This window comes from Penicillium riverlandense, assembly GCF_028828495.1.
Source record: "Penicillium riverlandense strain IBT 135883 chromosome Unknown utg000002l_segment0_segment0, whole genome shotgun sequence".
NCBI lineage: Eukaryota > Fungi > Ascomycota > Eurotiomycetes > Eurotiales > Aspergillaceae > Penicillium > Penicillium riverlandense.
Window position 1 is genome coordinate 2,960,605 of NW_026643195.1, and position 20,272 is coordinate 2,980,876.

General features: G+C 49.0%; 6 protein-coding genes across 6 annotated transcripts; 3 read left to right on the forward strand and 3 right to left on the reverse strand.

Annotated features, from left to right (window-relative positions):
* Nucleotides 1–68: 68 nt before the first annotated feature.
* dbp9 (ATP-dependent DNA/RNA helicase) lies at nt 69–2,093 on the reverse strand (the record flags this gene model as incomplete). Its single annotated transcript, XM_057194931.1, has 3 exons — nt 69–1,176; nt 1,229–1,707; nt 1,770–2,093. The coding sequence occupies 3 exons, from the start codon at nt 2,091–2,093 to the stop codon at nt 69–71; spliced, it is 1,911 nt and encodes a 636-aa protein (XP_057056286.1).
* A 1,245-nt stretch (nt 2,094–3,338) lies between these two features.
* N7474_003517 (thioesterase domain-containing protein) lies at nt 3,339–3,896 on the forward strand (the record flags this gene model as incomplete). The annotated part of the gene is made up of 1 exon (XM_057194932.1): nt 3,339–3,896. The coding sequence occupies one exon, from the start codon at nt 3,339–3,341 to the stop codon at nt 3,894–3,896; it is 558 nt and encodes a 185-aa protein (XP_057056287.1).
* A 2,989-nt stretch (nt 3,897–6,885) lies between these two features.
* On the forward strand, nt 6,886–8,407 carry N7474_003518 (DUF2841 domain-containing protein; the record flags this gene model as incomplete). Its single annotated transcript, XM_057194933.1, has 4 exons — nt 6,886–6,982; nt 7,034–7,549; nt 7,601–7,786; nt 7,839–8,407. 4 exons carry the CDS (start codon nt 6,886–6,888, stop codon nt 8,405–8,407), a joined length of 1,368 nt encoding a protein of 455 aa, XP_057056288.1.
* Nucleotides 8,408–8,860: 453 nt separating this feature from the next.
* N7474_003519 (uncharacterized protein) lies at nt 8,861–10,665 on the reverse strand (the record flags this gene model as incomplete). Its single annotated transcript, XM_057194934.1, has 5 exons — nt 8,861–9,417; nt 9,467–9,846; nt 9,968–10,037; nt 10,087–10,327; nt 10,390–10,665. 5 exons carry the CDS (start codon nt 10,663–10,665, stop codon nt 8,861–8,863), a joined length of 1,524 nt encoding a protein of 507 aa, XP_057056289.1.
* A 4,654-nt stretch (nt 10,666–15,319) lies between these two features.
* N7474_003520 (uncharacterized protein) lies at nt 15,320–18,057 on the reverse strand (the record flags this gene model as incomplete). The annotated part of the gene is made up of 4 exons (XM_057194935.1): nt 15,320–15,626; nt 15,687–15,859; nt 16,134–16,706; nt 18,001–18,057. The coding sequence occupies 4 exons, from the start codon at nt 18,055–18,057 to the stop codon at nt 15,320–15,322; spliced, it is 1,110 nt and encodes a 369-aa protein (XP_057056290.1).
* Nucleotides 18,058–19,390: 1,333 nt separating this feature from the next.
* On the forward strand, nt 19,391–20,138 carry N7474_003521 (glutathione S-transferase; the record flags this gene model as incomplete). The annotated part of the gene is made up of 2 exons (XM_057194936.1): nt 19,391–19,747; nt 19,800–20,138. 2 exons carry the CDS (start codon nt 19,391–19,393, stop codon nt 20,136–20,138), a joined length of 696 nt encoding a protein of 231 aa, XP_057056291.1.
* Between the last annotated feature and the right edge of the window lie 134 nt (nt 20,139–20,272).

The window sequence follows — 20,272 nt, forward strand, 5'->3', positions numbered from 1 at the left end:
GTAAACATAATCTGCACATATGACACTCGATTATTTTCTGACTATACAATCAATGAAGGATATCGTCCCTATTTCTTGCTCCGCCCCCGATTGAACGTCTTGAGCGGATCAACCCGCCCACCAACCGTCTTCTTCCCCTTGCCCCTTCCGCGATTGCGATCCCTAGCATTGCGAATGCGATTCTCCTTCTTCTTCGAAAACCCAACATAGCCAACATCCTCCTTGGAGATGCCCTTGCGGCCTTTACTCGGCATCAGATAGTCCGGCACATGCTTGAGATGCGGCTGGACCCGCGCCGCGCGCAGCTCGCCATCATGGCGCAGCTGGCGCAGCTCGTCGGGATTCTCCTCGAAATGCCGCTTGAGCTTCTCGCTCTTGACTAGTTCCTGGCGGATCTCCCGCGCGCGGGCTTCCTGCACGGCGAGACGGGTCACCGCGCGCAGGGCGTCGGTCATGCGGTACCGGAATGCATCGACTTGCTGCATCTCAAAGTGGTAGGGTTTCACCTCGTGGCCGAGTTTGGATTGCCGCTTCACGATCTTGGAGAGCACCTTCTCATCGTTCTTTGCCGAGGCCACTGATGTCGGCCTGTGTTTGCCGTATTGGTCTGCGGGAATCACGAATGATAGCGCCATGCCGGCCTTGCCGGCACGTCCGGTGCGCCCGATGCGATGTGTATAGGATTTCGAGGTGGTAGGGAGGTCAAAGTTGAGCACGCATGCGACGTTCTGGAAATCGATGCCGCGCGAAATGCCGTAGTCTTTTTCTTTGCCAGTCATTTTGCGACGCTTCTCTGGCCGAGATGCCTTTTTCTTCCCGCCTTCGTCCTCAACGTCGTCTTCGTCCTCGCTGGATCCGATCTCTTCCTTTTCACCAGCTTCCTCCTCGCCAGCTTCTTGGGACTTTTTCGAGGACTTGGGAGCCCCTAGAACTTCCTGGTCATCGGCAGCAATGATGATATCGTATACACCCTTGTTGAATTCTTGGACCACGTGCAGCCGTGAGTTGATGGGCAGCTCGGAGTTGAGCACACAGCTCTTCAGACCGAACTGTTCCAGGAATAATTTGACACGGTAGCACCGATCCACGTCGCCGACAAAGATAATAACCTTTCCTTTGATAAGTTGTAGTTTGAAGATGACATAAGTCAAGAGAAACTTTTCGTCTTCGGCACATCTGACATAGGCAATTAGTACGGCTGGTGGTTGTTGGTGACAAATAAACTTACTTGACGACAAACTGGCTCACTCCACCGCCTTTCTCCTCCTTGTCCTCCAATTTGAGAATCACTGGGTTCCGGCAGAACAGACTTTTCAGAGTGTCAACTTCCGAGGTCAGAGTGGCGCTCATGAGGAAAGTCTGCACTCCGCGCGGGATAGCCTTGGAGAGGGTGTTGATATCATCATCATAACCGTACGACAAAACCAAATCCGCCTCGTCGATCACCAGGTGCGAGAGTTTGTCGAGCGACAGGGCCGAATTGTTGACGTTGGACAGAACCCGGCTGGGTGTCGACACAACCAGATCCGGGAAATCAGCGAGCATCGACCGCTGTACAGCGTCGGAAACCTTTTGGGTCAGGTTGACTGATCGGACATCCTTCCCGCAAAAACTGGTGTACGAGGCGACCACTTTCTGGACTTGTTCCGCAAGTTCGCGTGTCGGTACGAGGATCAGACCGGTGGTGGCTTTCAGAGAGGGGTCCACCTGATTTCATATACGAGTCAGTTCATCATTCGTTTGGATTGATAGTGATAGAGAGCACATACCGATTTCTTTTGGAGAATGGACTGCAGGATCGGGAGGACGTAGGCGGCCGTTTTGCCAGAGCCTGTCTTTGCACGGGCTGTTTCTGTCAGGATGAAGCCTTTTTGAAGGTATGAGGTGAGTAAGTACTTACCCAGAATATCTTTCCCTTCCAGTGCCAGGGGAATCGCCTTGGCCTGCACGAGGGTCGGCTTGGTGAACTTTTCTTTGATCAGGGCTTGGCAGAGTCGGGGATCGAGGTTCAGAGCTTCGAAGTCAGGCTCCTGCTCGTCCCCAGCATTAGGCTCCGGAGACGGTACGTCGTTGGCATCCAATTTGCGCTTCATGGTTGGCAGTGAGTGTTGTTCAGTCAAGTCGGTCAAAGATGGCGGGAAATTTTTTGAGAAAATGGAGGGCGGTGAGCATTCTGCCGCAGATTTTCCTCTTGCCTGATTAGGGTTAGCCTTGGATAATGTATACCAACAGAGTTAACCCCAACGATAAGTGACGGTAAATTGGAACAATATTGGATATGTAAGGAGCGGTTACGGCTACAGTAAAAGGATCAAGCTATTTCCTTTATTAACCTGGAGAGGGCTTAAACCAAGCTTCTCTTGACCAAAGCGGCGGTGGAGAGCTGTAAACTGATTCAACGGTATGATTCCTGTCAAGCATCTCCAAAAGCATCGAAATTCGGGTCACCGGTCTGGATTTTACATATTACAACCTATCATGGAGGCAGGTATCTCAACAGAATGGTCATACACAAGTATAAGATACTACCACTTACCGAAGGATCCTTCGGCTGCTCAGCCTGTTCCTCTGTCAAGGAAACGGCCCAAAATACCACCTCCATACGCTTCGCGGCTGACGTGTACACTTCATCCCTGGGAATAAGAGTGAAGAGTCGTGCCTCATAATCATTGGTATTATGACTATCCCTGGGAAAAATTGTGTATTCGCTCTTCGCAGATTCTTGGGCTGTTGATCTCTCGGGGTACGACCCTGTGCCCGCCACCGAGTCATTTTCTGTGCGCATGACGAGCTTTGAGGACTGACAAAAGTCAAAAATTGGGAGGAGAGATACAATTTATCCAGAGTTTGGGGGTTATGTGAAGATGAACAAGTGCATGCAACGTTCATACTGGAGTTGGAGGAGTATAGCTCTGCTTGTCAACTATTGTTGGCGTAGGGGCTGAGGTTTGGTAGATTATGGGGACGCACGGACGGCTCAATACTCCAATATCTCGAGGTTGTACGTGTATCGAGTTGGTGCGCGTGCGGGGGCTAACTTTTGAGGCGTTGAGCGCGGAAATCAGGATGGATGGGCCCTGAACCCTGTTGCATATGTGGGGTCAGTAGGAGGTACAGCACTCACTCACTTCGCCCCAAATTTCTTGGGTCGCGTTTTTCCAAGTCAATACATCCGCGCATTTTTGAATCTTCAGTATTGTCCGTTCTATTATGATACTGCGATCATCCGAGATGGTAACAGTAACCGGATTCTATTGTGCCACTATTTTAGACAATGCTAGCTCGAGCGAGTATGACCCTGTCGTTCTCCTTCAACCACGTGGGAACAAGCCGCCAGTATGGCTCCTTCATCCGGCCTCGGGCAACATCCTCACCTTCCTGCCATGATCGCGCGCCATGACGACCGTCCACTATACGCATTGGCCATGCGTGGACAAGAGGAGCACGGCCACTTGTTTAGTAGCATTGCCGAAATAGCCGACACCTATCACATCCACGTGAAGCGAGTTCAGCCTCAGGGACCGCATGTTCCGATCGGATACTCACTGGATTCAACGATTAGCTCTGAACTGGCTAAGAGAATTGAGGCTGGCGGCGACGCCATCGCATTCTGTGGTGGCATCGACTCGCCGCCCCATGTCATCCCGCTAATGAAGGAGATTGACTGGACTGCTGGCGCTCTCAGAGTGGCCTATTTCTTAAGACTCATTGAGCAGGATGATATTTTCAAGTGCGAGAAGGAAATGAAGGGCTGGTCTTCGAAACAGGTCGTGGACAAACCGTTCGAAGTAGCCAGTCCAGAAGAGCAGGCTCGACTCAATCTCAACCCTGAGCAGCTGATCTCAATTGTCTACTCTACCAAAAACTTTGGTAAGAAGAACCAGTCGAGTGGTTAGTAAACTAAACGAACAACAGCAGCAATGGCCCGAAAGTATCATCATTAATGCTCAGTCCGGAAGATGGATATTTTCTATTGTATTCCGCTTAAGCCGGTATGCCCAAACAAAGATCGTTGGCTAGAGGATTACCTGGGCCATTGGCAAGAGGTTCCTCGGCGACCAGTCGAGTTCATTGACTGTGGAGGCTGATCATGTCGATATGCTCAATCCTCAATGCGTGGAAGGATTTGAAGAAAGGTTTTCGTGTCCTTGCTGCTCGAGGTTGATAAGTATTTATGAATAATTACACACACATAGAACACGCTTATCTCCCTTTTTCCGTCTTCTAGAACAAGCATCCATCAGGCGGCTCAAGGTTAGCAATTCTAAACCTTTGGAATTCGTATATTAACAATATTTTGATAAAAGAGAGAGCGGTATAAATCGACACCAGTGTGGTTTGATATGCCTCCGAAGAAGAATGATTTCTCTAAGTTCGGTCAGAGGGTGAGGTCTGTGCCGAGAAGGTCTAGGTTGTCTGAGTTGGCAGAAAGCATAGGCAACACACACTTGCCGAAGACAACTTTGTAGGAGTCATTAGGGAGACACGGATTTGAGTCTCCCGTGTGAAGTCTAACACCGGTCGGATTAGTGTCTGCTAGGTACATTTCGCGTAAGCCGTCGCCGTATGATTTTATGACAGCAGGAAATTGATCTGTGGCGACTAGAGGTCGGCTTTGTGTTTTCTTGATTCTGCTTTTCGAGGGGCGCCAGACACGACGTGGAGGGGCGGGGTACTATGAACGCCAGTCGGGAAGAAAACTTGAGTCAGATATCAATTACGGAGAAACCTAATGGTTCAAAGTACATCACACAGAACATATTACGTTTAGTAACATATCAAAAGCCCAGTGAATAGTCTTCGTCGACCTCCCCTGTCTGAACCATCAGTGGTGGAAGGGTCAAAAAGCCGAGGTTAGGTTCATCTACGTATTAACTAGCGCAGCGGGTGGGAAAAGCCCAATAGCCATGAGAGGCTAGTGCAAACACTATGACGCTCTACCATGTACTGACGCTCTGGACCTTCGTGCTGTAGAATTTCAGGATCTCGAAATCTGGTTTGCATAATCTGAACTACTATCCTAGTCGTGTAAATTTCTGGTAAACAGATTCTATGCGCACACCAGATCGAAGGCTTCCGCACTAATCGGCTTCTGCACTAATCTTGTGAGTTGGTAAATAAAAAGAAAACATCAAGTTCGTTAGGCAAACGGGAAATTTCATTGCTGCTAGTACTTTTGGAGGAACCGCCCATTGGTAGTATTCAGGTTCTCGTAGTTCTTTGTGGATTATCATTCTATCCTGTAGTAGGTTAGTAGCCATTTCAGGCAACGAACCTGATCTTCTCCTGAACCTATCGGGCCCCTCATGCAGCCCGTTTCTGCCCCGCTCAATCATAAGACCAACCATGAATGTGGCAAGGCGCCACTACGAGAGGCCCGAGCCCTGTCAGCGCTGGTATTTAGGTTAAACCTCTATTAAAGCCCCTCATATTTCCGCTGGCAAGGTTAAACTTTGCACCCCAATGGAAAACCCGCAAGGAACAACGTATTGACGTAACATAGTGCAGAATCTGCCCTGAATACCGGAGAACCAAAGAGAGCCCTTGCTTTTGACCACGTACGAGACATATGACAGCTCAGTTGTCATCTGGGTAGAGATATCTGTCCTTTTGTCGTCGAGTGAATTTTGAACGGATAGCCCCAAGTTCTTGGCGAAGAAAAACATGGCCGTTGGGCATTTATTGTTCACCGCCGGCTGCTTTTCACATGAAATGAATATCGGGAAAGATTTGGCGCAACTGGAACCAACGATCCCCCTCCGTTAAAATGGGCACATTGGATATGTGGTCTAGGCTTTCGACGGTATAAACCATGTCAGATAATAGCTCTAGGCCTCACAAGCTCCTGTAACGCCCCAGAATGCAAGGATTGCCTGAAATGATCATATGTTGTAATTTTCGCAGGGTTGATCGACGCTCCGGCAATATTTCCCGGCCGTTGACAGGCGGCCCTAAAGTGAGTGGAGCGAACTACGAAGCGGGAGGACCCCGACTGGTCAGATTCCTAAAGTGCCACGATGCCCCAAAAGTCTTTAGCGCGTGAGTAAGACCCCCACTGCCTTTATCAGTAGCCAATCTCCAATTTTCCCCTTCTTTTCCGGACACCATTAAACCCATCACATTCTCCGTCTCTGACATTCCTCACATGCGTATGCCCACGCAAGAATATTTTGCAACGGCAGTAGAAAGGCTGACTTGATAAGGACTTCCATTAGACACGGTGAGATAATTCTTCTACAAGGAAAACCTCTGCACGCCTGCAAGGGTCCGTAGGCGGTTGCACTACTAGAAAAATTCGCGTGTCCCAGGACATGCGACATTGTTTCTCTTGGTAGTATCTTGAATAAGAGTCGTAGGCGTGTGAAGGACACCTGTAAGCCCTTTACTCATTAGAATGCCTAGAATTGGTTCTATACGAACGTTGGTACTTTTGTTCCATCCATAATTGAGCGCATTGGGCCCGGTCGGGAACTGCAGCTCCCCGCACGGTGACAGGGCTGACAGCGCTAGTGAGCATGCCGCACCTAGCAACAAACTGGTTCGTTGGCCAAAAGTACATACATGTGTATTTAGTAGACCAAAATCCTAAGCTTGAGGGAGAGGAGCAGTGACCATCTGTTTGAGTTTGGCAATTACCGTTCCTTTTAGCTAAAGGCATGAAATATAAATTAATTTCTGACTGGCTTTCGACACTCACGGCAAGTGCATAGACTCAGATTCATGGTAGAGTGCCTACTAGGCTGACCACTAAATCTACATGAACTGACTGTTAAGCAGGCGCAGACAACGATGCCAGCCGAGGAAAATTTAGTTAAATTGCCTTCAAAATTTCTACTCATATATCTCGACGTAGATGGCCAAATTCGGCTACAAAGCTCCGGGTCAATGGCAGAGAGCTGCCAAGTGATTCTATCTATGACGGTTAAGGATGCCTTTCTGAGAGCTATTGGTACATCAAACGTCTTTCTCTCAAGCTACCAGGGTAAGTATTACGTTCACCCCAGGGGTTGTTACCACTAATGATGAACGTCAGTCAATCCCAGCACACCAGTGACGTGTTTCGAAACGATGAACATGGATGGAAATCCACTCTCACCATCGCAAACTACTTCGATACCGTATTTTGGAACTACATTTGAACAGGAAAGCTGCATAGGCCACCTTTCTCTAGCTGCAACTCCGGGGAAATCTGCTTACAGGCAGCCACCAATCTGCTTGCCCCCCAAGGGCCTCACATACGAATGGCGTGAGTTTCGCGATGAGGATGTCGAAGCTAAGGGTCCTAGCGGGGCCATGATATCCATTCAAGACCAAGACACTTTGACCCTTTACTATGAAAAAGCCTTCGAAAAGTTCCAACAGGTAAATTGTCGAATTCTTGCGAAAGCCTATGTCAAGCTTGTGGAGCCTCGCAAGCAGGTGAGATATCCATACAATGGACGGAAGATTATTGCGGGCACCACGTGTCAGTTTGATCCGGATGCGACTAAGCCGCCATGGTGGCCCTCTCGGGTCACCCACCGGGAGCCAGATCATCTCCCTAAAGTTGGTAGGAAAACTACGATGCTTTCACAATCAGATCTCATCTAATCTGCCACAGAACGCATTCGACTTCTAGTTCACATTCTTCGCGAATTATGCGGCAGTCATGGAATTTCTGTTACGCAACTCGAAAAAGCCGATCAGTCAATTCGCCGTTTGATTTCTCCGCCGAAGCTAGTGCACGTCCTGGACGAGATTTATTATGTTAGACGGCAAGAAGAACAATTTCTAAACGGAAATCTTTGTAGGTTTTTGAGAAGTCTTAGTCGTCCAAGAGTTTAACGTCTCTTCCACAGACAGGCAAACGATGGTGTGGGTTTCTCACGCCGATTTTCTTGAAACAGCAGGGAACACTGGGCAGAGACAAAATAGTGGCAATTATACGTCGGCCTCCCCAGTCACCTCCCCAGTCACCATTCGAGGGATGGAGACATATGCGGGCTGTGCTGAATATTCGTCTGCTTTAAAGGATCCTCAGGATGTATTTGCGCCTGATGAAGTTTTCGAGAAACGAGCGTCTAGCCAGCATGCCCTCTCATTTCCAAACAGGAAGAGAGGCCCCCGAGAACATATACTCCCGAACAAGATCAGTTCCAGTGCTGCTGTGACTATCACTCCTCGGACTTTGAAAAGGAAGCGCGACATTGTTGAGATTCATTCTGCTAATCCAAGGGCTCCTTCTGCCGTTGCTTCCTTCCCATCGCTCTCCCCTAGGGCTGGTGAGCAGTTATCAATGGACATGTACGATGCTTCTTCTGCGAGCCAACCTTCGACAGTTCCATGGACCAAGCATTCAACAACGGGGATTATAGTAGAGCCATTGAAGGCTTATGCTGCGCCTGCCTATGATGACTATCGGGCATGAACTTAAGAACGGGCGATTTTCTCTCCCTGATGATTGGGCTTCAATAATTTGCGTTCTTCAATTTTGTTAGAGACCCTGTACAGACCGTTTAAATCCAAGTGTGAAAGAACCACTCGAGGGAGACTGAGCATGACCTCTTAACTTTGAGCTATGACGTTTCCAATTTTGACGTGGTCTAGGCGACGGTGAGGTGAACCTACCGCCTTTAGCGATCGGCTCTGAGATTTCGGATGAGCTGCTTACACAGTACTCAGAGAATGTCCTAAGTCAACCCTAACCAAATAATTAACTATTGCAGCTGTATCTATGTCTGTATCTCTGGGCCCAGTCTATATCCGTCTATATCCTCACTATTTTGCTTTCCCTCGTCCTTCTATTTGCAAGAGACCTGTTCCTCAGAACCTAAGCTTTTCGCCAAAAAACTTTCGTATGTCTGTGTCATAAATCTGGCATTTATGCAGACTCTGCCTTTCTCTTCAGTCGCTCGGTTCGCTCAAGGCGCCATCCTGCGCCCCAGCGCATCTCAATCAACAACAGAGGTACCATGTGAAGTGTGACGCCAGCCAGTAACAAAAATGCCCACTTGGCTGTGAGCGCATCGATTATAGGCTGTACAGCAGCGACACCCGCGGCCCCGACCTCACATCGCATCAGATTATTGACGGCGGTCGCGCTGGCACTAGCCCCTGGGTACAGATCAATGACCAGGGCGCTATTAATGGTGAAGATGGCAGTGGCACAGTAGGCAATGAGGTATTGCAGAATGACTGGTACGGCCACGGAGGTCTCGAGCGAAAAGCCGTACGCGGCTGTGCATACAATGAATAGCGCCGTAATCCACCAGGTGTTGCGCATGCGGGCTATCTCAATGGGAAAGTCGGGATGGGTTTTGGTGTTGATGGGAGTGTCGAGAGGCAGGTTGCGTCGCTCGCAGTACTCGCGCTCCGTGAGCTTATGGTTGTAGTCCATCAGGTAGCCAATCGTGTATGATCCCGACATACATCCGAATCCTGGTGGAATTTTAGATGAAGAACCGGAATATCAGGGGATGCTAATTACCATTTCCCAAAAATGTCAAGCCAACTTCCAGAGAGTTGAGACCATAAACAGACTCGAACAGGGCTGATGTCGACGAGGTGACCATTGACCACACGGTGTAGACGATAGCACCATAGAACAAGGTAATGAAAACATCCTTTTCAATCAGAAAGCTGAGAGGAGCAAATACAGTCTTGAAAGTGACCTTCTTCTTCTTTCCAGCCGGGATAGCATCCTCTTTTACATCTCTCTGGCCGGTGATATAATAGATCCAAGGCTTGTAGAGACCATGAAGAGGAACGGTACCGTTGCCCGCGACGGTACGAATAGTCTCTGGGAGGAAGAAGAGGAGGATAAGTAGACTCAGTCCGGAAAAAATGACCAAGAACCAGAAAATAGATCTAAAACCCAAGTACTGGGCCAGAATTCCACCACAGACCGGGCCGACCCCTTGACCAAGCATACGAACTGTTGAGACTATCAGCACGACGCACCCAAGCATACCAATTCGGCAGATCTTACCTCCTCCAAAGATCCCCACCAGGCTCCCCCCTCTCGGCAGATGTTGTGATATCTCCAATGACACCAGCACCTATCCTAGGTCAATGAAGCATTTCGATGACAATAACTTGGGTATATACCAATTGAGATAGTGGCTGAGCTCCCGGCAGCTTGCAGCGCACGGAAGGCCATGAGCTCTCCATAGTTCGTGGATACAGCTAGTAGAATGTTCGAAATGATATAGACAATGAAAGTCCCTATGAAGATGCCGCGTCGGCCGAGAATGTCGGAGAAAGAGCCCCAAAAACTGGGAGCGAGGCCTTGGATAATCATGTATACGGTAACGGTCAAGGTTGTAAGGGACATTGGGACACCCAAATCCTATACTGGGTAATTAGCGCAACGCGGTTTTGACAATGACCTTGGCTTTCAAGTCATCTCACCTTCGATATAGTGCCAAGGGCGGGGAAGTAGATGTTGGAAGACAGTGGAGAAAAAATGGCAGCGAGTGAGACAATGCAGACCATCTGCAGCTTGCGATATCTGGTGAAGACATGGTATGGCGGTGGTAGAGGAACTTGGCTCTCAAGTTTGGTAGAGTCCGAAACTGGCGATGCAAGTTGATTCTGATCCAGCGTCGCCAGACTCGAGCTTGAGTCAACGCGTCTCTCGGTGGCATGAGGCCCATTGATCTTCTCTGAATAGTCGGAGGGAGACATTTTCAAAAGTTAATATGTGGAACGATGGTCCTAGGGGTGCATAACTCAAGTAACAAGCAAATGATATAGCAGAGAAGAAAGTAGAATGACTAACTCTTGTAATCCCAGACAAAATAATCATGGGAAAAGTCCCCGATTTATATAGCACCCCTCTGATTCCCGACGTCACTCCAGCGGCCCCCGATAGCACACGTTCGAAAGAAAAAAAAATTAAAAAGAAAATAAATATAATGTAAATATCAGAAGGATCCACGCACCTGAGAAGAGTCGAGGCCATGTACTCTCCACTGTGGGTTCGACCAAGTGGGCAACCCTGCCACATCACCTTGACAGTAGGCTGTGGCAAGAACCGGACAAAGACGGCAATACCGGTGCTGTTCACTCGACAATAGGCGAGATCCTATCCAGAGGAGATGGTCCTAGTCTGAATGCCCGTGCTCCCAAATGTTCCACAAAAAATTCGTCCGACGATATCGACAACAGCTTCGCCAAGGAACTGCATTGCTAAGCCTCATGCTGACATCTCCCCTAGTTTAAATTACCACAATCAGAAGGATGTTGGTTTCTGGTTATCTGTAAGACATACACTCCAGTGAATTCCTCCCCCAGCCCTGAAATGACAAGCTTCGTAGTCCAAATGCCATTCTCACCACTGGGGAACCTCTCTAGGGTAAACACATCCGTACGCTAACGTAAAAACTACGAAATGATCAACATAGCATGTGCCGCACGCAGTCCAGTTTGACTCATAGGGTTATGTTACGAAAGAGAAACTCTTTTCGACGCCGTATCTCTGCATCTTAGTGCGAGTCTAAGGGTCCAAAGACCCGGTAAAGTTCCGATGTTCTGCAGACTTTGGACCTGCATGATAAGAGTGTCGTGGGAGACAAAACGCCAATGAAGACCACGAGAGCAAGGCTTGGCTGCGTCTACATGTTGCACATGGTGTAAGTCTCATAGTCGACAGGTTTTCGGCTTTGGGAGCATGGCGATCTTGGGATCATTAAGCTTATGGCAAGCTCCACCATCCATCCCGTCGATGGATGGACGCGTTCCGGCCTTCCAAAACCAAAAATTTGAACAATACGTCATATAGATTGACGCAGCAAATGTTTGAACACACCATATAGACCGAGCCCTTTCACCACTTATTCCTACCAAAATATACTACGGTTCTAGGTGTTCCTCGCTTCTCTCCCTCTTGATGTTCTGTTCTCGTGGTTAAGTTTATACTAAAGACCGCACCTCTCCGTTAGAACTCACCCTACCCATATACGATCTACATTTGGCTATCCACTAGCGATATGAATGTATCCAGTCTCCACAACTGATATCCTTAGGTTCTGGTTAGACAATCTGTCACACAATTAAAAAAAAAGATGAATGACATGTAGGCATTTCAAATACACCTATCTAAGTCTATACCTCAATAATATCAGGTAAAAAAAGGATATGTTGGGCAAAGGGTGTCAAAAAACCGATTGCCGCGTCAATAATTACGTGGACCGAACTCTAGGAAAACGGGATATTAATAGCAAGGATTATTTTTCCCTCTGTATAGGGGCAGCACAACCTACCTATCAACTTAAGCAAGGGCACAGATCAGGCACATGCAATCGGAAGCCGGCAAGAAAGACTAGAAGGCTGTAGCCCAATAATAACAATGCACTAGGAGAAGTGATAAGCGTGCAAGACCCGTGCCTGTAAGCCGACGTGACCAATGCATCTGCAATTCATCAAGTCCCAACATCGACATCAAAAGGTGGAGAGAGTACAGGGACAAGAATGAGCCTTAAGACTTTCCGGACAAGGTTCGCGCTAGGCGGTTGATCGCCGATCGGACGGCCCCTACGTCGTAGTCGCCGATTAATGCCAAACTTCGAGCGCCGGTCAGCCCCACTGGTCTCGTTCCACCTTTGACCCGGGTGCGAAAATAGGTACTGATTACGGAGTAGTTGTAGAGTAAACGGGGGCTGGTTGGCTCAGCCGCCGTCCGCTTCTGCATTCTAGCATCGCGTAAACTAGGTACATATGTTACCTATGTACAGCGGCAGAATTTTCCGACGATTGGCTCCATCTCGAGGTCTATTGTTTGAACGATGTCTGAAACAGCCCGAAGACCACAGCGCAGTATCCCAAGAAGTGGCCATTGTGACGACTGATCGGACACCGAGCTCCTCGGCCGATCTGATTTGTACTGTCAGCATCTCATCGGTTTTCAGTTCGGATACTCCCTTCACACTGTAGGGCTCATACTGTTCACCTTCCCTGTTGCTTGGGCCTGCTGGAATCATCCGCTATCCCATTTTTCAATCCAAGCCAAGAATTTCACTGACCGTTTCCGCGCAAGTTCTTCCCCCTCCACCCGCCGAGGTAACGGCGACTTGGTGACGGCCAATCCCGACTCCTGTTGCAACCTCTCCGGCACGTTGAGTGATGGCAGCTGCAGATTGGCCTAGCGAGCAATGCCGACTTGATTGATACCCGAAAACTCGGCCGAGATCGTCGTCGGGCCGACTGGCCACTCTGTTAGGGATGGTGAGATGTAGGATGACAAAATGTGCAATAGAAGATGCAAGAGAATATTTGAGTATTCGATTCTTCGTCGAGTCAACTAAAGCGTACACTGAAAACTTGGTTGATGTTCCGTTCGTGGGGCCTCATTCGGACAAATCAACCCTTTCAGCCTTCTCAAGTAGGGACCACTTCAAGTTCCGATCGTCTCCACTCCATGGGGTTGGGTCTGCCATAAAAGTGTATGATCGCCCTCTCAGAGAAGAATGACCACCCACGTTGTCTGCAAAAACCTGCAAGTTTACCTCTGCGCATGCAAAAGGGACTTCACAGCCTTGTGTGCGCCCTGGACTAGGCCGATCCGACATTACTTGCTTTCCGATCGTCGCTACTAGCCGCAAAGCTAAATATTTATCTATAGCCTCCAATGATTCGGAATCGCTTGCCACCTTCCCAATGGAGCATGATTGACCTGTCACGCAGTGAGACCCTGTGGTGATGCAACGATCCTTCACCTTGCTTCTTCCCGAAGCAGATTCTTCCTAGACTTTCTCGTGACTGGATGCAGCGGGTCACTGGTGAGAAGGCCCTGTTTATTTTGCCTTTCTAGCGATGGCGCGAACCAGACCATATTGAGCATCAGCTTAGAGCAGGGATTGTGACGAAATAGACACTGTGTTGGTGCAGTCTAGACTCCTGACACGCCAAACAGGCACAGGGGTTTGTATCCAATTGAAAGCAATTCCATTTCATTGCTGAAAAGTCATAATCATTCGTATCCATTCCAACTCATGATTTCCCTCCGGAACAATGCAAATTCCACGATACACAGTCGACTCGTCTGCGACACGTGTCATTGAGACGTTGGCCAGGCGCTGTGCAAATCTAGCACCACCCCTATGCTTCGAATTCTGCGGTCGGGATTTTGACGGATCCCTACCTCTTGAACACTTGCAGGGTAAATCATCGAGAAGTGTCCCAAGTATGTCGGGAGAATGTCAAAGATAATAGCACATTGCCCTCCCAAAGCGTACACTGCCAGTATTCCCGATTCGCATCTTACATACTCACTAATCTATCATAGCCGTTCGACCTAGCCCCCCTACTCAAGCCCAGTACTATCGCCTCAACTATCTTGGCAATTGTCTGATAGTACATGCAATTTTAGATAGATAGATCGCCTTGAAAACCCGTGGACCTCGAAGGCTTTACGGGACCAATTTCGCTGGGGAGCGACGGGACACGAGGAGTGGTCCTGAGCCATCCAGGGAGAAACGGCGGGGGATAGCGTTATCCTTCTTGAGCTACACTTCTTCCTTGGCCTTTTGCAGCAACCCCTTTTTCTGTGGCTTTCTGTTGCTTGGCTCTTTGCCGTCGGGCTTCGATGAGCTCTTGGCGGTTTCGTGCTGGCTTGGCATTGAATCCATCTGCATGCGGGGCCGCCCGCCGTCTGTCGAGACGCATTTGCAAGCGCCGCTTCAGTTTTCCTGGTATAGCCGTGACGGCCTTTGGCTTAGAGATGAGTTGCAGGTGAAAAGCATCAGCAAATATTTCCCGAGAGTCCAATCATCTCCAATATCCCGTCTTTCGAGAGCCGGCTACGGTCTCTGCTACGGGTAGCTTCTGACTTATGGTCCTGTGGAACACGACAAGGCATACTCCTCGACGTGTATTCCGAAAATAGTTGATGGTCGAACGTGTCGGCCTGCTTTTAACCTTTTCACCTTAACGAGAGAGTCTATTCGTGAAGTTGTAAGGTACATATCGTAAAATATCTAACTGGTGAACTGTAAACGGTATAAATGCAACTTGTGATTGATTAGCTACTGTATGTAGGATACTAAGGTTATTATTATTAAGACAGACATATTACCGAACGGAGCGGCTGTTTCTTGCCCCGTTCCCATAAATGGACGCATTTTACAATGATTTCGTTGGAGGTGTTTGTTAACTAACGCGTTTTTCAATACAAATAGAATATCCGCCAATATGTTCAGTCACTTTCAAGCTCCGCTTAAGTGCGATGATCCTTATTCAACATATTTCAAGTTTTGAATGTCCAAACGGACACAAATACAAATTGGAAACAAATTGGGCAAAGGAGTCTTCAATGGCAACATCGCTTTCCTCCAAAAACAATTTAGCGATTGAACTCTGTGCGCGCATATGCAAGAAATTTTTCTAGAGAGCTCTCGCAAATCTTTCCAACTGGTAGCACTTTGACATTATGCTCGACTGTATACACTTTACCAAAATTGAGCCGCGACATGGGGTCGAGCTTCTGATCCGGACTCGAGGGTTGGACTTCTATCGGTTCCTTGACCATCTTTGGCTCATTGGGGCTCGTAATGGGTCTGTTCCCATGCCCGTGCATATATATAACGGCATGCTTGCTCCGGTCTACCCCCGCTTTGGCAACTCCCTGTCCACTATATGTAGTGACGGGTCTATCGAGAGGAGTGTTGGTAAATTGGACTGACTTGAGCTTCGCTTCAGGGGTTACTTACACACACCAACAGCACCCCTTCTGTTCTTTGACCACGACCATGCGTCGGATGCTACTGTATATCGGTTCCTGGTACTTGCCCCGAGTGAACGGATTGGTACCCAATGGCGAACCACGTTGGCTGAGGATGGTTCCGTGATGACCAGCATTCTCATGCCAGAGCATTGCGAATACCTACCACTAGTGAGAACTGTTCAATGATATCTGGGAATGGATTAAACTACCCTTCCTACTTTGAAAAACCGCCGAGCGTCGGCTTGCCTCTTGTATCCTATATATCTTATGAGCACTCAATATCTCACTCAAATCACAAGACCAAACACCTACGAGGATCCAAAGTCTCATGTTCGTTACCACTTCCGGGGATCACGTATGAAGGCTCAAGTACCATGCGCTACACGAATCAGCCTATATTTCGTGCGAACTAATGACAGAATGGACGACCTACTACTAGCGTGTCATGATGTCTCTGGACGTTCCCCAGAACTGGGTCATTGCGATGGCTTCGGCAGCTGGCGCCGTGAGGAGGGACCAACTTGGAGGAAACGTGCTCTCCAAGACTCAATCCTTGTAGATCGACTGCCGTTGACCTTGGACTGGATGAGTTGCTCCTTTCAGATCCAGTGGGCTTAGTCCGGTTAGAATTACTAGAACGCCCAGTCCTAGTAGGCCGAGGTTCCAAAGATTCGTACCCGTACCCATTAGTGGGGCCCCATTCAAAGTGACCGCCACTAGGAAACGAGCTCGCTAAATTAGTCGTGCTCAAATGGGGGTCAATATTATCAAGGTGCTGGCGACTCGTGTCTGGAGACTTTTGGCGGGAGTCCGGTTTCCAAAGCGTATCGTGATCGTACCTTCGGTACTGGCCGAAACTGGATAGACTTGGGTGCTGGAACTGCCCACCGGAGTCGTACTCTGATGAGTGAGAGAATGGAATCTGATATTCGTAAGGACCCGTGTTTGACTTTTGGAACGTTGACTCGCTTCGCTGACACGGGGTGCTACTGACGATGTTAACCCACTGGCCTTGCAAATTATGGGAGAGGTACTTACTCTAATGACGGATCGGTCCGTTCTCGTGATGCGAATGTCAAGGGGCCGCCTGGTCTGTCCCATTCGCAGCATAGCTCTCCTATAGATAACCAGATAAGTGACTGTCTATTTGGGTATGTAGAGTTTATGGGGTTTCTCACCGTGGAGGTCGAAGATATAATGAAAAGCACGCCCAGTTTCTACATGAAATACCCAATCTGAAGTCATCTCTCTTACATATCTGGAAGTAAAAAGCTCAAGAAGGGTTGGACAGATTCTTGTGAGGTCTTTTTATCCCAAGGAAGGTTCGCAGCTGATCATATCAACCCTCCTCTAGAGGCCCTCGCGGCTCGGACCGTTATCTCGCCCACGGCTATGAGGCAGATAGTATGCATGGTGCGTATTCCATACATTTACAGTCACATCCTGACTCGCGTGAAAAGTCCGCATGACCTATGGCGTTGGAGATCAAAGAGCCTATAGGTGACGGAGTAGATATATGATGCGGCCGAGAAGAATACAACGGTTAGGGACGAAAACAACGGAAATACAGGCGCCGAGACGCAGTAAGAGGAGGGGACCGGAAGGGTTGTAATTGGATGTGCAAAGTGAGGCGCTCGATTATTTGGCGATGACCAGGATGTCTCCAAGCGCTGATTTGTTCGCGGAACGCCACAGACAGCGAACAGACCGGACCCCTGAGACTGGGCTACGTTTTGAATTTGCTTCATAGTTATAATAGCAGGCTCTAATGCAGCGGCTATGGGCTTACGGTCACTTTCTTTCTATTCTTGAGCCTCCTTTTGAACGTGTAAGTCATAACTCAACCCTTGTCTCTTCCAACAGCGGGTATGGTTGGTGTATTTCATCACCCCCTCCGACGCCCAGAGATCATGATGGTCTTATTCATTCCTATGAAAATATAATAATATGCTCAGACAGGCTTGTAGGATTCCACATTATGGCCTCGTTTTGTAGTATCGTGCGGGCCAGCTTCGCAGAGGTGAGGCACATTGATAGGGTGCAAAAGTCTGTGATACTCATCATCCCAATATCCTTTTCTAGACAACTCCCTTCGGTAACCCCTGGGCAGAGGAATGTATAGAGAAGATATTCCAGTTGGTACGCTGCAGCGTGATGAGAGACCGAGCTCCATGACCTCGGAAACGCCGCGACCTCACTCGCCGCGCCTCACCAAGGCCACATCTGTGATAGCGGGTGTGATAGCGGGGTTGACTGCGCCAAATTTTTTGTCAAATGGCACAGCTGGCCTTGGAAAGTACTACTTTGAAAACGACTGGGAGCAGGAGGAAGGGAGCCTTGAGCCGCCCTGGCGACATCGTGCCCTATCATCGCCACACACCCACGCCCCTGATCAAGTGGCCGACACGAGTCAGGGCAATAAATAGAATGGCGTATGGTACATAAATAAAATCCTCTGTTTGCACGAAGACGTCTCAACGAAGCGTTTTCGCGCCCGAGAGCTCCGGCATGCGCTCAGACATAAACGAGAAGAGGAAGACGACCTACGACTCGCTTTACGAAACACATTTAACTTAATCGCCCCCGAAAATTTGCTCGGAGAACTTCCGTCAATCCATAGCGTAGCGGGCCAACTGCAGAAAATTACCGAGTCATACCTAATGCTCGAGAGCGAGTATCACAAGACGGAGGAGGAGTTGGCGCAGCAAGAGTATAAACTAAGCAAGCGCCTGAACAAGCTCGGAGACCTCCTTCAGGCTCAGGCCTCGATAATAGCCGCCGGTGAAGTTGGATCTAACACCTCCTCATCAGCTGATTACAACTCGAATCACGAAATGCCAGCCAATGTTGAATATCTCTCTTCTGTTGGCGAGGCCCGCATGCTTCAGGGACGACTTGCCGAGCTAAAAAAAGGAGTATCTGATAATTGCAGATCAACGAAATCTGCACAAATGTATCGGCATCACGCTAGAAGCTGAGGCGCTTGCTTTTCTTGGAAGATACCCGGATGAGAAGCATCAGATGGAGAGTGACTTGGAGCTTGCGTATCGCCGGCTCTGCTTACAACCTGAGCATCAACAGAGCCCTTTAATCACTGTGCGTAGCAATCGTGGCCAGGGCATATTGTGGGAATTACTTCTAAACAAACCCAACACGCTGACCCGCTGCGCATGTCCGAAATCGAGGATCACTCGCCCTTCTTCGAAACAGTGCACCCGAGGCTTATCGACAAAGCAACATTTGTTGATCGCTGGCTTCTTCATCGATTGCGCCATTCAAGGTTCGAGGTTCTGCAATTCAAGTCGCATCCTGATCTGCTTGAGGTGGTTTCTCGAGGTTGTGATGGGGACAGGATCAGTCAGATGGCGCTGACGTTCTGGTTTCAGGATGGAGCGACGAGGATAAAGCCATTACTGAGCTATTCCGCGGGATAGGGGCAGCTTAGAAATTGGGAAAAGCGAATCCATACTAATGAAGGGCAATCTAGAACTTTAGTTACTCGGTGGAGTCGGGCTGGTCGGTCTTGGAGGATCCGTCGTCATCGGACAAGATCGCCCCGGATCTCCGGTCCCGTGTTAGCCCCTTCGATCGATCACAGAGTAATAAGCAGATCTTAAAAGGAGTGACTTTGCCCTGTTTGGATTACAAATTGACCACCTTTTCCACCTTCCCTTGCATCGCCGTTTCACAATGTTGTCTGCCGACTCAAAACTCCGTTTCACCCTCTTCCGGGGCTTTCCCGGCACGGGTCACTACACCTGGTCTCCCTTTGTAACCAAACTCGAGGCACGCATGCGTTTCGCAGGCATCTCCTACCGCACCGAATCTGGATCACCGAGAACTGCGCCGCGAGGCAAAATTCCATACCTAACTATCGAGTCGGATGACAATCAACCGCCCCAGACGGTCTCCGACTCCGCATTGATCATCAAGGGTTTCGTGGAAAATGGCATAGTGGAAGACCTCAACGCCCAACTCAGTCCGGCAGAAAAGGCACAAGATCTCGCCTTGCGCGCACTTCTAGAAGACCGGCTCTATTTTCTCCAGGTGAGTTAATCATCGATTGGATTTGGCCGCATTGTACTCAACCCTTGGGCAGGCCTATGAAAAATGGGTTCAGAACTTCTATGCACAGCGCGACCATCTCTTTGCCGCGATGCCGTACCCCATGCGAGTCATTATTGGGTATCTAGTGTACCGGAAGATGACACAGACACTTTACGGCCAAGGGACTATGCGGTTTTCGCCTGAAGAGATCAGCTCATTCCGAGATGAGATCTGGGCTAATCTCAATGGACTTCTCACTACCGCGAAGCTCCAAAGGTCAGGCAAGGATGACAAGGAAAAGCCATTCTGGGTCTTAGGGGGAGATAATCCAACGGACGCCGACTCTGTGCTCTTTGGCTTTATTGTCGGAGCGTTGATCTGTTGCTCGTAAGTGCCTCTCATGTCTACCATTGGCCTCCACTAACTAGCTACTAGATGTCCTGAGTCGCAAAAGACAGTCAAGTCCTTTCCTGTCCTGGTGGAGTACGCAACCCGTATCCATGATCGCTTCTTTCCCGACTATAC